General features: G+C 38.6%; 1 protein-coding gene across 1 annotated transcript in view; it reads left to right on the plus strand.

Moving 5' to 3' along the window:
* SPHKAP (SPHK1 interactor, AKAP domain containing) overlaps positions 1 to 16,765 on the plus strand; it is a 112,235-nt gene that overhangs the window by 76,581 nt on the left and 18,889 nt on the right. The window contains exons 6-7 of the mRNA XM_060105920.1: positions 1,389 to 1,644; positions 3,590 to 7,358. Of these exons, the coding sequence (XP_059961903.1) occupies positions 1,389 to 1,644; positions 3,590 to 7,358 (4,025 nt within the window). The remainder of the gene's footprint in view (positions 1 to 1,388; positions 1,645 to 3,589; positions 7,359 to 16,765) is intronic.

A 16,765-nucleotide genomic window follows, 5' to 3' on the forward strand; every position in this document is an offset into this window, starting at 1 on the left:
ATGTTTTAAATAATCCCATTTAGACATAAAATATTCCCAAACATTTTGAATTCCATTTGAGATAAGTTTATTTTCCTTCCTTTTGTCCACTAACTGTTGTTTCCATTCAAATAATTTTCTCTTAAAAATTACTATAAATCAGCATATTGTTCCTCTTACAAAAATGTTTTCATTTTTGTAATGCAAAAGACATGTCTGTGATTTACTAGTAATCTGTGCGTGGGCATTTGAAAGTTTTTTTACTGTTATTCTAATGAATAACACTATGAAGAGTGAAAATGTGTAGCAGAGAATAGGGGGATGGTCTGTAACCCTGGAACTGAACAGAATTAACAGGTCTCGGTGGGACACCAGCCAATGATTTGACCTCCTTCACTGCTGTCCCCATATGCCCATCCTTTAGACAGAATTCGTTCACTTCCAGGGGATTTCTTTAAATCTCATTTTGGCCACTTCTTCAAATGAGCAATACAAATTATAAAGTTTAACTGTAATTGAGAAAATACTTGCTATCCATCTGAAATACTGGCAGAGGTTGTACTGAATATCACCAAGGCAGAAAAAGATATTGATCTGAGAACCTGGGATTCAATTTAATCAAGAAGTGTGTCCAAGACAGCCTTAACTTTCCCCTCAGTTTGTTTAAACTTTAGACAGCCTTCCTCCTGACTCCAGGCCCTAAACCTCCCTTTTCTCAGAACATTTACTTTAGAAAACTTATCATTATAAATTGTTTCTCTGCCCCATTGAGATGTAAATTGTTTTAAAAGCCTTTTGCCAGTTTTACAATGGAAGAATGTCTTTCTGAAGGACCTAGGACCCATCTCTGAAATGTAACCATCAGCGAAGCTAGTGTCCCTGTTTCTGTGGAAGGGTGGGAGCCTAACTTCTGTGGGCACTTTGCTCCAATTTGCAAGACTACTTCCAGCCATGAAGATACAAGAAAGTTTACTTTTCTTTACCAAAAACAGATGGATGTCAATCCTCCTATGCCAGCTCTTAAAAACCCAATTGCCTTTTGTTTCAGTGGAGTTGTGGTCCAACTCAGTTCTAGTCTCTCTCTCCTATTTTAATAACTTTGAATAAGGTCTTCAGTGCCTGGTAAATGTTGCCCAGGGCAATTTTTGCTTTGACAGGAGAGAACAAAAATATGTGATATAATTAGTCTATTTTCCACTAAGTCAAAATTTCTCCTGGGTACCTTGTGTTCCCAAGCACTACTTGAATTTTTTTCAAGCAGTTCATCAATAAAAGCCCAGAAAATATTCCAAATATTTTAAAGGTCCCCATTCCTTCTAACAGGAGAGATTGATAGAAGAAGAAATGTCAGAGGGAATGGATTTATATTTTCTCTTTTAACAAATGCCTTTTTCTCTCTCTGCTTTTAGTGTCCTTGGTTGTCAGATATCTGCTTGGTTCAGTGTGCAAGAGGGAACAGACCAAACAGTACCAATTGCATCATCTTTGAAATCAACAAATTTTTGATTGGTCTGGAACTGGTGCAGGAGCGGCAGCTCCACCTGGAAACAAACATCTTAAAAGTGGAGGATGACACAAACTGTTCCTTGTCTTCAATTGAAGAAGACTTTCTTACCGCATCCGAGCACTTGGAGGAGGAAAGTGATGTGGAAGAATATAGGAACGGTGAGAACTTTCCAATAAAACGAATGTGCATCCTGAAATTAGTCATGCTATAAAAATGTCTGGGTTAAATTTCAGAAAAGTTTCAGACCACATCAGTTTGGCTGACACATCACAACCTTCACTTAAGGAGTTTAAAGAAGGAGAGAGAATAAGAAAACACTAGTGAGGATGCTGACGGAGGTACTTTAACAGATTTAATGGTTAGATGACCCCATTCTCCCCAAAGATGCCTTAGGGATATTGAAGGAAATCTATGTGTTTTAAAACAAAATCCTCCTGCCTACCAAGAGATGGAGACTATCACTTGGAGGAAAGTTAACGTCCCTAAGTTTTCCATTAAAGCCATGTATTAGTTGAAACTGAGTTAGATTGACCTGAATCCTAGCACTGCCTCTTTGAGGCTGTGAAACCTGGGGCCAGTTATCCAGTCTTTTTGGGCCCCAGTTTCCTTGTCCACAATTTGGGAGTATAGCAGTGCTCTTAGCACTATTATATTTAACTGTATGTTTGTTATATATATTATTTAACCATACATATTTATTATATTTAACCATTATTTTTGTCAGCACAGAAGGAAATAACCCAGGAAAGTGCTTAGCTTTCATTTATTCATTCTTTTTTTTAATCGGAGTATAATTGCTTTACAATGTTGTGTTAGTTTCTGCTGTACAATGAAGTGAATCAGCTATATGTATATATATGTCCCCTCCCTCTTGGACCTCCCTCTCACCCACCCCATCCCACCCTTCTAAGTCATCACAGAGCACCGAACTGAGCTTCCTGTTCTTTATAGCATGTTCCCACTAGCTATCTATTTTACACATGGTAGTGTAATATGTCAACCCTAATCTCTCAATTTGTCCTACCCTCCTCTTCCCCTCCGTGTCCACAGATCCATTCTCTATGTCTACATCTGTAGCTCAGTGAACAATGGGTTACTCTTCCCCACAGAGGAAGGGATACCCCAGATGTTGTTGCCACTGTCCTTGGGACAAATCCTGTGCCAACTTTAGGATAACTCTTTCAACAAGGCCATGATTTAGGTGACCTGAACATCCTCCCTTCTGCTCCTGTACCCACTGGGAAGCTTCAAGACACAATTATCTGTGTTACTTTCTCCCTGAAACATGGTGACCAGCCCTCAGCTCCCAAATGCCCTCCCACACTCTAGCTAGCACTTGCATTTGTACCCCGCATTGAAAGCCATTTTGTTGAGTGGCAGTCCACAGTGAAACTCAAAAGACTTTTCGGATTCATTTTTCTTAAAGAAACATTCAAAATGCTATTTAAAAAAATAAAGATACCTGATTCTTTAAGGCATCTTTAGGAATTAAATTCTATTTTAGACTCATGGAAACCTGCTATCTAAAATGTAATAGCAGGTATATTATACAGCACTTAAAAGAAACAAGCTATTCATGAAAAGATAGGAAGGAAAATTAAATGCATATTAGTAAATGAAATAAGCCAATCTGAAAAGCCTGTATTCTGGAAAAAGCAAAAGTATGGATACAGTAAAAAAAGATCAGTGGTTGCCAGGAGTTTGTCAGGGGTGCAGATGGTAGTTGAAGGGATGAATTGGTGGAGCACAGAGGATTTTTTGGCCAGTAAAACTAGTACAACACCGTAATGATGAATATATGCCATTATACATCTCTAAACCCATAGAATGAACAACACCAAGAATGAACCCTAAGGTAACTGTGGACTCTGGGTGATTCTGATGTGTTATTATGGGTTTTTCAATTGTAACAAATGTACAACTCTTGTGGGAGAAGTTCATAATAGAAATATCTATACACATGTGGAGGCAGGGGATATATGAGGAATCTCTGTATATTGTCTCAATTTTAACCTAAAACTGCTCTTTAAAAAATGAAGTCTTAAAAAAGAAAATAAATAAATAAATAAAAAGTAATAGTGGCCCTCATTTTCTCTTCACTAGGTTACGAAAATATAAATGTCTCAGACAATGTTTTGGAAAATAAAAAGCCAAAGGAAGCCACTCAGGAGGAATGGAATTACAAAAAGGAAAAGTTACTTTATGCTTTGGAAGATAAATATGTTAGCAAATATCATACACCATTGATTAAAACAGAAGGATCTCTGGGAAAAGTGGCAGAAGATACAAGTTTGCAGAGTCTAGATCCCTCAACCAAGCCATCAGAGTGGAAAGGTGAAGATGTGGGAAATGATAAGCCAAACACAAATTATTATTATTCAGAAAATTTTAAAGGTCAAGAGGGAAAATCACAGGCACTATGTATTCCAGGCAATGCTTATTTCTTAAGGATGGTTAAGAGAGATGGACCTTCTGCATGTGGTACTTTCTCTGAGCATGACAGCAGTTTAGACCCAGGAGACCATGAAGATGGCACAAACTCTATTCTTCCCATAAAAGATGGAGAAGCCACAGCCGGGGAGTATGCTACGAATTTAGCAGAATCTGTGCTGCAAGATGCATTTATTCGATTATCTCAGTCTCAGCCTATGCTACCCCAGGAATCTGCAGTCAGTGTTTCTCTAGGAAGTGCACTGCTCCCCAGTGGCTGCTCCACAGAAGATATTGTGGTCCCTCGGTCTTGGAATGAACTCCCCAAAATTGTCATTGTTCAGAGTCCAGAAGGCAGCGTTGCTGGCCCTGAGCCAGGTATCTCCTCATGGCCCAAGACAGAAGTCTTACTTGAAACTTCAGGCATCCTCTCTGGAGAGAACTCCAGCAAACACCCCCAGAGTGCTCTAGAACTAGCATTAGCTTGTGCAGCCACTGTGATTGGAACCATTTCCAGTCCACAGGCCACAGAAAGATTCAGAATGGAGCAAGAATCCCTGGTTTCAAACCATCCACTGGGAGGAAATGAACCGGTGCAAACTCAGTCATCTCAAGTATTCAAGGAACACTCCATCAGCAAATATTCCTTTCCATCTGCTCTGTGTGGCATGACTCAGGTGGCAAGTGCTGTTGCTGTCTGTGGCCTGGGTGAAACAGGAGAGGTGAAGTGCCCTATGGCTTCAAGTGGTTTCTTGTCTGCAGCTGAGGTTTCTGCAGCAGTCCCCCCACTTTGTGGTTCAGTGACCGGGAAGAACATGGAGCTGGGGAATGAAGCCATTGCAGAGGCATTGCTCAAGGAGGCCACTCTGGTCTTAACAAGACCTAATGCGTACAGCAGCATTGGAGACCTCATGGAATCAGTGAATAGGAGAATCACAGAAACTGTTTCAAAGCCTCAGACCTTGTGCTCAGAAAATGTCCTTGGGAATGAACTGGCACAGACCCTGTCTAATGTTATCCTGAAGCATTCCATTGATGAAGTTCACCAGAAAAATAAAATAATCGACCCCAGCGATGGCAGGCACTCATCTGAAACCCTGGACACCTTAATGGAAAGTACAAATCGGTTGCTCTTCAATGTGATATGCTTCACTTTCAAGAAGATGAGCCACCTTGTACAGCTTGGTGAATGTCCCACCATCCTTTCTAAGGAGACCATCCGATGGAGGGAAACAGAACTAGACTTCCAGCCAACTGATCAGGCCACGTGTCAAGCATGGACAAAAGCCTCTGACTACTCCAGCAGCCATCCACTTAGCAATCTGCATAGCACCAGTCTTGTTATCAATGATCTTGTAGATGATGATCATCCAAAGCAACATAGCAAGAGCCCAGAGAAGCCAGGCCTCTTCCAGAGCCCCACACTGCAATCTGAATTGTCCTGTATTCCCAGAGTGTCTGTTAAAACATCCCCCAAGGAAATATATCTGAAAGGAATGGTGGGAGAGGATACAAAAAACCCTCATCAACAATCCAGTCACAATGAGAATGAATGCAGAGCCCCTTCAGAGGGAGAAATGACACCAACAGTTGACAAGTACATCAGTTCCCAAGACGTTGAGGACAGCATCAATCGAAATGCTCAAGAAAAGTACAATGCTGCCTCACCTCTAAACAATGAAGTTCAAGTTAACCTGTCTTTGTTAGGGAATGATTTGCTGCTTCCTGCTCAATCCCTGCTACCGACAAAAGACCCAGACATATACTGCATTGCAGACTTTGCAGAAGAATTAGCAGAGACCATTGTTTCCATGGCAACTGAAATAGCAGCGATTTGTCTTGACAACTCCAAAGGAAAACAACCCTGGTTCTGTGCATGGAAAAGAGAGAATGAGTTTCTGGTTACGCCCAATGTGTCCTGCCGATCCTTGAAGAGGAAGAAAGAGAGCCAGGCTGGTGGGGCCACTGTGAGGAAACACAAGCCACCGCGACTCAGCGAGATCAAGAGGAAAACAGATGAGCACCCGGAGCTTAAAGAGAAGCTGATGAACAGGGTTGTGGACGAGTCGATGAACCTTGAGGACATCCCAGATTCTGTAAATATTTTTGCAGACGAAGTGGCAGCCAAGATCATGAACCTCACAGAGTTCTGTATGGTGGACGGTGTCTGGCAAGCCCAGAGCTATCCTCGGAGTCGGTTACTCAGTGGAGACAGGTGGAACCGGCTGAAGGCCTCCAGCTGTGAGAGCATTCCAGAGGAGGACTCTAACGCCAGGGCGTATGTGAATAGCCTGGGTTTAATGAGTACCCTAAGCCAGCCAGTTAGCAGGGCCAGCTCCGTCTCCAAGCAGTCGAGCTGTGAGAGCATCACCGATGAGTTTTCCAGGTTCATGATGAACCAGATGGAAAATGAAGGAAGAGGCTTTGAGTTACTGCTGGATTACTATGCAGGCAAGAATGCCAGCAGTATTCTGAACTCAGCTATGCAACAGGCCTGCCGGAAAAATGACCACCTCAGTGTGAGGCCAAGCTGTCCCTCAAAGCAGTCCAGCACCGAGAGCATCACCGAGGAGTTCTATAGGTACATGTTGAGGGACATTGAACGAGAGAGCAAAGACGGCGCCTCCTCTGGACGAAGCAGCCAGGACTGGACGACTGGCTTGCTGTCGCCTTCTCTGCGATCCCCGGTGTGTTACAGACAGTCATCCATGCCCAACAGCAGATCCCTGGGCGCCAGGCTGACGGTGAACGTGCCTATCAAAGCCAACTCCTTAGATGGCTTTGCTCAAAACAGCCAGCAAGATTTCCTCAGCGTACAGCAGGTCAGTAGTGCTTCCTCATCAGGTCTCTGTAAATCTGACTCTTGCTTGTATCGGAGAGGTGGGGCCGACCAGATCACAAACATGTTAATTCACGAGACGTGGGCAAACTCAATCGAAGCCCTGATGCGGAAGAACAAAATTATAGTGGACGACACCCGGGCAGCTGATGCTGAGCCTGCTTCCGGTGGCTCTTCCTTGCAGGTGGAGAAGTGTGCAAGCAGATTGGCTTCGAGTAGAGTACAAAGTGGGCCAGCTCTACTTGTTCAGGAGTCTGTTGATTACCCGAGGAAAAACGCCATTACTGAAAGCAAACGTCCCCCAATGTCATCTCCAAGCAAAGCTGCGCCTCTTGCAAATCACAACAGTCTAGATTCTAGAAAGGAAACTTCCTCGTGCCAGGATGCTGTCCTTCTAAGCCACACCAGGCGATCACTTTGCTCAAGGGAAGTGCCTTTAATTCAGATTGAAACAGATCAGAGAGAAGAATGTGTTGGAGAACCTGAACACATCCTTTCCAAACGCAGCCCCCTAGAGGAAACAGAAGAGTGTTTGAAAGAAGAAAAGGTCCCACATGTGGCGAGGGGTGGAGACACTACTGTGAGTTCCTGCCAAAACCCTAGGTGAGTCAATGACCTCTTAGACGAGATAAGGTGCATGGGATTGGAGTTTGCATCTTAATTAGTATTTATTCTAAATCTCAGGGACTTACTGATGCAAGAATTGAATTTCTGAGATAATAATTGACCTCCCTGGGTTACTATGCACTTATAATAGAAAGATGGAAGGTGTTTGTTTAAAATCTCTAAAACAAGTTCGATTTATGTATATAACAGAAGAAATAAGGTATCATTCTCCCCATTACAATTAATCTCCCATAGAATGCTACCTTCTGAAATTAATTCATGGCAGTTTTCAAGCAAAATAAGAAAATTACATCAACTTGTCCATTTGAAGACAGTTAAATGTAAATAAATTTTAATATTGGAATCTGACATTAAATATTTTGGTATCATTTTTCTCCAGGGTCTCTCAAGTTTTTCTTTTTTGTCTTATTCTAAAGGTCTTTGCAAGGACACCATGTCCCACAGTGCTGGCCCTTTAGATGCATGGTATACCATGGTAGCATAAGTACAAAACAACATCATCAGCCTTAGAAATTTGAGAGCTGAATCTTTTTCCAAAACATAAGGACTAAGTATTGAATACGTTTTTCTTTGTGGAGCAATATAAAGAATTGTTATGGAACATGATCTCCACTAAATAACCTTGAAACCATCACTCTAAGCAATTTTGCTGATCTCTGCCTCAGTTTACTCACCTGTTGGGGGGAATAATAGTAATAATTACATCATGAGAGGATTCTTAAGGTTTAAATAAAGAAATGTACACAAGCCCTTACCTCAGTGCCTAGGCCATTACAAACACTCAATAAATGTTTACTTTATGGTTGTGTTGTTTGGGGTTAAGGTATATAGTTGCCTTTATTCCAGGAGATCTTTTTCCCAAGAGAAAACTGTTATAAACAGTGTGAGAATTTTATTAAAACTACAGAATTCTCAGGATTTGCAAAAGGAGAAATTAGTTATATTTAGATCACATTTTCTAAGCTCAGAGTTGTTATCAGGGGATTTGACATCTCAAAATAGCTAAACATGGAACTCAATTCCCTGTGAAAGACTTCCTACCCTCTTATACACAAGAGGGAGGGAAATGATACAGGCACTCTTGATTGTTTGGAAGTGGGGAGGTGTCATGTCCTGAAGATATTTTTAGGCTATTCTCTGAGGGACATTTTCATAATTCTTACTAAAAAACTTCATAAAATCACAACATGATGAAATAAAACTTGCATTCTTACTTTTTTACTTTTTTGTTATTTGAAACAGAATTCAGAATTCATCATGGCAGGCCCAAATAGAAATACCTATTGTATTTTAGGCTAGCACATTTGTCCAGGTACCAAATTATATCAATTATAAAATGCTTAAGGGTGAGTTAAGATAACCCAGTTCTTGATTTGGGATCAAATATTATCCTACTGGTGAGTAGCAATGTGTTCTTAACTCAGCCACCTTCTCTGAGATTTTTGAAAAGCAATTACCTAACTTTTTGATAATTTGAGACCCCAAGGTATAAACACCAAACAGAGAATTTTGAGCATTCACATGTTGCACTCACTGACCTAACATAACTTTTTTAGAAATATATTTTATGTCGTGTATTCATTTATATTTGCTTCAAGAAAAATAATTATTCATCCAACAAATATTTGCATGCTCACCTGTGATACACACTGCCCTTGGGGCTGCAAGCACAGAAGAAAATAGAGATTTAGTGTCTGTTTCCATGGCTCCTACACACCAGTGTGAGAGACAGACAAGATGCATGGAAAAACCCTTTGGAAAAAGTGTGTGATGTAGAGTGTGATAAGAGGGGAATAAAAAGAGTAATGTGGTAGAGAGTTACCTTTTGGGGGAAGTGGCCACTTAAGACAGGATGTTGGCATTTGAGACGAGACCTAAAGGAAGAGAGAAAGGGTGCCAACGAAATGAAGAATTGAATTGAAGGACTTGTATCTCTAGCATTATGGTGTTCTAGCTAGAAACTAGTCCACCCACCAGAAAAAGGACATGATAAGAAAACGTATCTTTCTGAGTAGAGCTCAGAGTAGAAGAGAAATTCCCCTGAGCATTTATAAACACAGCTTGCCTTAATGCATATTTGGGGTTCTAATTTGCACCATCTGCATGATGTAGGAAAGCACAAACTGGTAAATTACCTTAAAGCAATCTTAGGTTAACAGCACTGTGAGACCTTGGCAGAGGCAAAAATAAATCTCTTGATATTTAATCCCAAGTCTCAAAGGATCTTGATAGATGATGCCTATCAAATATAGACACAAAACTTCAAATTTCAAGATACACAGGAATCAAGGCACTATAAGCAAGACTCACAAATATCAAAGTAGAATTATCGCTAGCAAAGATCACAGATGTGGGGATGCTCAGATACAGAATATAACATATTTTAAATATTTGAAAAATTAAGGTATACAAAACAGGAGTGGGAAAAACTGCAATCAAAATAGAATGAGGTAGAGTTAAAAGTCAGTTAATTACTACAAGAGATAAGTATAATCATTGAAACTAAACATTGCTAGATATAAACATAATTATTTAAAATTAGATTATTGGAATCAAAACTTTAATGGCATATCTGTAGAGAAAACTATAACAAAAGATAAATGTGAAAGGACTACTGTTTCCACCCATGATGGAGTAACTGAAGCTGAACTTGTTCTCCCTCTGTAAATAACTAGAAAAGTGGACAAAATATATGAAACAACTTTTGTCAGACATGTCACAACAAGCAGCATTCTGAGATAAGGAAAACAAACATGGTGATCTTTATAATAGTCCAACTTTCTGCCTGGATTCCCTTTTCAGACAGAAGTACAAAGAGGAATAATCTGAGCAGAACTCAGTGGCCACTCAGTTGAAGATTCAGAGATTGGAGGACACTATCAGAGAAAGAACTCCGGAAGTCTGTAGAGGGATCCCCTCGAGTCTGTTACCGAACCTTAAGCCATGCATGTATAGGTGAAACCCCATGAAGCTAGAAAGCTGTAAGCTAAACAATGCCACAAGCTCACACAGGACTAGGAAAAGTTTAGTTCCAACTAGCCACAGTGGAGAAACCATGTTAAACATATGCAGGATTTAGCAGAGGCCCTGAAAGAAATCATACTGTAGAATTAGGGCTAAACTATCCCTGAAAAATAAAAACTGATCTAAACTTGCCCTAACAAAACTTGAAGAGAAGCATTGAAGAATCAGGCTGAGCTGAAGCTAATTTAACCTAGAATGAGTCCAATCGTCTTTAAAGAAAGACAACAAAATTCAGCACTCAACAATATAAATATTCAGCCTAACGTCCATTTAAGCTGAAAGATGTTACACACTCAAAGAAGCAGAAAAATGTCACCCATAACTGAGACAATAATTATTCAATATAAATACATCTAGAAATTACAGAGATGATGAAATTAACCAACAAAGACTTTAAATAACTATTATAAATATGCTTCAAAATTTAAGGTACACATGATTATGAAAGTTGATGAAAATGATAAACTTATAAATCAGGAAGTACAATGAACTCTAAGCAGAACAGACAAAAGAAAACCACATCAGTGTACATCACAATCAAATTATTAAAAACCAGTGATAAAGGAATTGTCTTAAAAGCAGCCTAAGGAAGAAGAAACCTTACATACTGGAGAACAAAAATAAAAGTTGCAGCTTTCTACTGCAAAAAAATATAAACTAAAAGACAAACAATGACATATTTACTGTGCTGAAAGAAAAAAAAAACTCCTAACCTAGTGTTTTTTACCTAGTAAAAAATAAAGGCTATTCATAAATAGGGAAGACTCAACATTGCCAAGATGCCAATTCTTTCTAATCTGATCTATAGATTCAATGCAGTCCCATTCAAAATCCCAGCAACTTATTTTGTGGATGTTGATAAAATGATTCTAAAGTTTATGCAGAGAGGCAGAAGACCCAGAATAACCAGAATATTAAAGGAGAAAAACAAAATCAGGCTGACACTACTTGACATCAAGACTTACTACAAAGCTTACAGTAATCAAGACTGGGATACTGGTAAAAGGGTAAATAAATAGGTCAGTGGAACAGAATACAGAGCTCAGAGATAGACCCACACAGATATAGTCAACTGATCTTTGGTAAAAGATCAAAGGCAATACAATAGAAAATAGATAGTTTTTTCAACAAACAGTGCTGGAACAACTGGACATCCACATGCAAAGAATGAATCTAGACACAACTCTAACACCATTAGCAAAAATTAACTCAAAATAGATCATAGACCTACATGTAAAAGACAAAACTATACAACTCCTAGAAAGGAACGTAAGAGAAAATTTAGGTTACCTTGGTTTTGGCAATGACTTTTTAGATACAACACCAAAGATATGACCTATAGAAATAATTGATAAACAGGACTTCATTAAAATTAGAAACTTCTTGTCGGTGAAAGACACTGTCAAGGAGACCAGAAGATAAGCTGTGGACTGGGAGAAAATGTTCCCCATCTCTGACAAAGGACTGTCATTCAAAATTTACAGTGGCAAAAGACTTGAACAGAATCCCCATCAAAGAAGATACACAGATGGCAAATAAGCATATGAAAAGATGCTCAATATCATATGTCATTAGGCAATTGCAAATTAAAACAAAAATAAGGTACGACTACACATCTATGAGAATGGCCCAAATCCAAAACACTGACAACACAAAATGCTGGTGAGTATGTGAAGTAACAGGGACTCACAGTCATTGCTGGTGGGAATGCAAAAATGGTACCGCTACTGTGGATTACAGTCTGGCTGTTTCTTACAAAAATAAACATACTCTTACTATATGATCCAGCAATCATGATTCTTAGTATTTACCCAAATGAGTTGAAAATGTATGTCCACACAAAACACCTGCACACAAGATTTCATGGCAGGCTTATTCATAATTGCCAAAACTTGGAAACAACCAAGACTTCCTTGAGTAGTTCAATAGATGAATAAACTCTGGAACATCAAGACAATAGAATGTTATCCAGCACTAAAAATAAATAAGCTATTAAGCCATGAAAAGACATAGGGGAAACTTAAATGCACATTATTAAGTGAAAGGATCCAATCTGAAAAAGCTACATATTGTATGATTCCAACTATATGATGTTCTGGGGAAAGGCTAAACTGTGGAGCCAGTGAAAAGATCAGTGGCTGTGAGTGGTTTAGGACGGAGGAAAGGATGAATAGGTAGAGCACAGAGGATTTTTAAGGCAGTGAATCTATTCTGTATGATACTAAAATGGTGGATACGTGTCATTATACATTTGTCCAAATCCATAAAATGTACAACACCAAAGTGAACCCTAATGTAAATGGTGGACTGTGGGTGAAAATGGTGCATTGATTTCAGTTTATTAGTTGTGACAAATGCACCACTGGTACAGGATGTTGATAGTGGCGGAGGCTATTATGTACGTGTGTGGGCAGGGGACATGGAAACTCTCTGTTCTTTCCGCTTAACTTTACTGTTAACCTAAACCTGCTTGAAAAAAAATAAAGCCTATTTAAAAAAATAAAGCTAACTAGTAATTTTTATACAACAGAATTTTAGGGAATATGCCAATAGGAGATTTGCACAATAAGAAGTGTTAGCGGAAGTTCTTAGGCTGAAGGAAAATAATGTTGATTGGAACTTGGATGTACACACAGAAACAAAGAATCCCACAAATAGTAAATACAAAATATTTTGTTAATTTTAAAATTTCTTTAAGAGATAATTATTTAAAACAAAAAATATTGCTTTATGACATGAGGGACTGAAATATATGTCAATTATGGCCCAAGGGATAGGAAGAGGAAATGGAAGTGTAAAAGTCTTCCTTTCTAAGTGAATTTGTATAATGTAATCTGAAAATTGACTGTAACAAATTGATGATGCATACTGTAAACCCTGAGATAACTACTAAAATAGTAAAACAAAAAGCCAATAAGTCAATACTGGAGATAAAATGGAATGGTAGAAATTACTTAGTTAATCCAGAGAAATGCAGGAAAAGAGGGAAAAAGTAACAAAGAATAAATGGGACCAATAGAAATAGATAATAATTTAAACCCAGGCATATTGATAATTACATTAATTTTTTAATGATCAAAACACTCCAGTAAGAAGCAGAGATTGTCAGGCTGAATAAAAAGGCAAAACCCTACCATAAATCATCTATAAGAAATGTGTTTCCGGGCCTCCCTGGTGGCGCAAGTGGTTGAGAGTCCGCCTGCCGATGCAGGGGATACGGGTTCGTGCCCCGGTCTGGGAGGATCCCATATGCCGCGGAGCGGCTGGGCCCGTGAGCCATGGCCGCTGAGCCTGCGCGTCCGGAGCCTGCGCGTCCGGAGCCTGTGCTCCGCAACGGGGGAGGCCACAACAGTGAGAGGCCCGCATACCGCAAAAAAAAAATAAATAAAAATAAATAAAATAAAAAAAGAAATGTGTTTCCAATATAAAATAACTGATAGGTTAAAAGTAAAAGAATGGAAAAAGAAATATCATAAAAATGATGGAGTAGCTATATTAATATCACATAGAATCAACTTCAGGATAAGGAATTTTGTCAGGGGAATTTTATCAGGAGTAAAGAGGGATATTTTATAATGATAGAGGGGCCAATTCATCATGAAGACATGGAAAATGTATATATGCAATCAACTAAATAATAGAACTCCAAACTATATGAAACAAAATCCGATTGAGCTGGAAGGAGAAATAGACAAATTCACAGTTACAGTTGGATATTTCACACTCTTCTCTCAGTAACTGATAGAATAATAGACAGAAAGTCAATAAGGATACACTACAAGATTTGAGTAACATTCTCAATCAACGTGACCTAATTAACATGTACTAAGGATGCCACCAAATGGCAAAATATACATTTATTTCAAATACACTTGAAACATTCACCAAGATGGACCATTAGGCCATTAAAAAAAAGTCTTAATAAGTTTAAAAAGAATTAAACTCATATAGAATATGTTGTCTGACCACATGGAATTAAAATAAAGATCAATAACAAAAAGATGCCTTGGAAATCCACACCCCCAAAAAATTTGAAAATATTTCTAAACTATAAGTTGGTCAAAGAATGTCACAAGGGAAATTAAAATAATTTTTTAATTGAATGAAAAGGAAAACATACCATATAAAAATTTATGTATACAGCTAAAGTGTTTAGGAAAGAAATTTACCTTTACTTTTTATTATTTTTTATTTGTTTAACATCTTTATTGGTCTATCATTGCTTTACAATGGTGTGTTAGTTTCTGCTGTACAACAAAGTGAATCAGCTATATGTATACATATACCCCATATCCCCTCCCTCTTGCATCTCCCTCCCACACTCCCTCTAGGTGGTCACAAAGCACTGAGCTGATCTCCCTGTGCTATGTGGCTGCTTCCTATTTGCTATCTATTTTACATTTGGTAGTATACGTAAGCCTATGCCACTCTCTCACTTTGTCCCAGCTTACACTTCCCCCTCCCGTGTCCTCAAGTCCATTTTCTACATCTGTGTCTTTATTCCTGTCCTGTCTCTACATTCTTCAATACTTTTTTTTTTTACATTCCATATATATGTGTTAGCATACGGTATTTGTTTTTCTCTTTCTGACTTCACTCTGTATGACAGACTCTAGGTCCATCCACCTCACTACAAATAACTCAATTTCGTTTATTTTATGGCTGAGTAATATTCCACTGTATATATGTGCTACATCTTCTTTATCCATTCAACTCTTGATGGACACTTAGGTTGCTTCAATGTCCTGGCTATTGTAAATAGTGCTGCAATGAACACTGTGGTTCATGACTCTCTCTGAATTATGGTTTTCTCAGGGTATATGCCCAGTAGTAGGATTGCTGGGTCATATGGTAGTTCTATTTTTAGTTTCTTAAGAAACCTCCAAACTGTTCTCCATAATGGCTGTATCGATTTACATTCCCACCAGCAGTGCAAGAGGGTTCCCTTTTCTCCACACCCTCTCCAGCATTTATTGTTTGTCGATTTTTTGATGATGGCCATTCTGACCGGTGTGAGGTGACACCTCATTGTAGTTTTGATTTGCATTTCTCTAATGATTAGCGATGTTGAGCGCATTCTTTCATGTGCTTTTTGGCAATCTTATATCTTCTCTGGAGAAATGCCTATTTAGGTCTCCTGCACATTTTTGGATTGGGTTGTTTGTTTTTTTTTTTTTTTTGATATTGAGCTGCATGAGCTGCTTGTAAATTCTGGAGATTACTCCCTTGTCAGTTGCTTCATTTGCAAATATTTTCTCCCATTCTGAGGGTTGTCTTTCCATCTTGTTTATGGTTTCTTTTGCTGTGCAAAAGCTTTTAAGTTTCATTAGGTCCCATTTGTTTATTTTTGTTTTTATTTCCATTGTTCTAAGAGGTGGGTCAAAAGGATCTTGTTGTGATTTATGTCATAGAGTGTTCTGCCTATGTTTTCCTCTAAGAGTTTGATAGTGTCTGGTCTTACATTAAGTCTTTAATCCATTTTGAGTTTATTTTTGTGTAAGGTGTTAGGGAGTGTTCTAATTTCATTCTTTTACATGTAACAGTCCAGTTTTCCCATCACCACTTATTGAAGAGGTTATCTTTTCTCCATTGTATATTCTTGCCTCCTTTATCAAAGATAAGGTGACCATATGTGCATGGATTTATCTCTGGGCATTCTATCCTGTTCCATTGATCTATATTTCTGTTTTTGTGCCAGCACTCTACTGTCTTGATTACTGCAGCCTTGTAGTATAGTCTGAAGTCAGGGAGCCTGATTCCTCCAGCTCCATATTTCTTTCTCAAGATTGCTTTCGCTATTTGGGGTCTTTTGTGTTACCATACAAATTGTGAATTTTTTTGTTCTAGTTCTGTGAAAAATGTCATTAGTAGTTTGATAGGGATTGCATTGAATCTGTTGATTGCCTTGGGTAGTATAGTCATTTTCACAGTGTTGATTCTTCCAATGCAAAAACATGGTATATCTCTCCATCTGTTTGTACCATCTTTAATTTCTTTCATCAGTGTCTTATAATTTTCTGCATACAGGTCTTCTGTCTCCTTAGGTAGGTTTTTTCCTAGGTATTTTATTCTTTCTGTTAAATGGTAAATTTAAATTCTGTTAAATGGAAATTATTCTTTCTGGTAAATGGGAGTGTTTCCTTAATTTGTCTTTCAGATTTTTCATCATTAGTGTATAGGAATGCAAGAGATTTCTGTGCATTAACTTTGTATCCTGCTACTTTACCAAGTTCATTGATTAGCTCTACTAGTTTTCTGGTAGCATCTTTAGGATTCTCTATGTATAGCATCGTGTCATCTGCAAACAGGGACAGCTTTACTTCTTCTTTTCTGATTTGGATTCCTTTTATTTCTTCTTC

The sequence above is a fragment of the Mesoplodon densirostris genome, chromosome 8 (assembly GCF_025265405.1).
Source record: "Mesoplodon densirostris isolate mMesDen1 chromosome 8, mMesDen1 primary haplotype, whole genome shotgun sequence".
Taxonomy (NCBI): domain Eukaryota; kingdom Metazoa; phylum Chordata; class Mammalia; order Artiodactyla; family Ziphiidae; genus Mesoplodon; species Mesoplodon densirostris.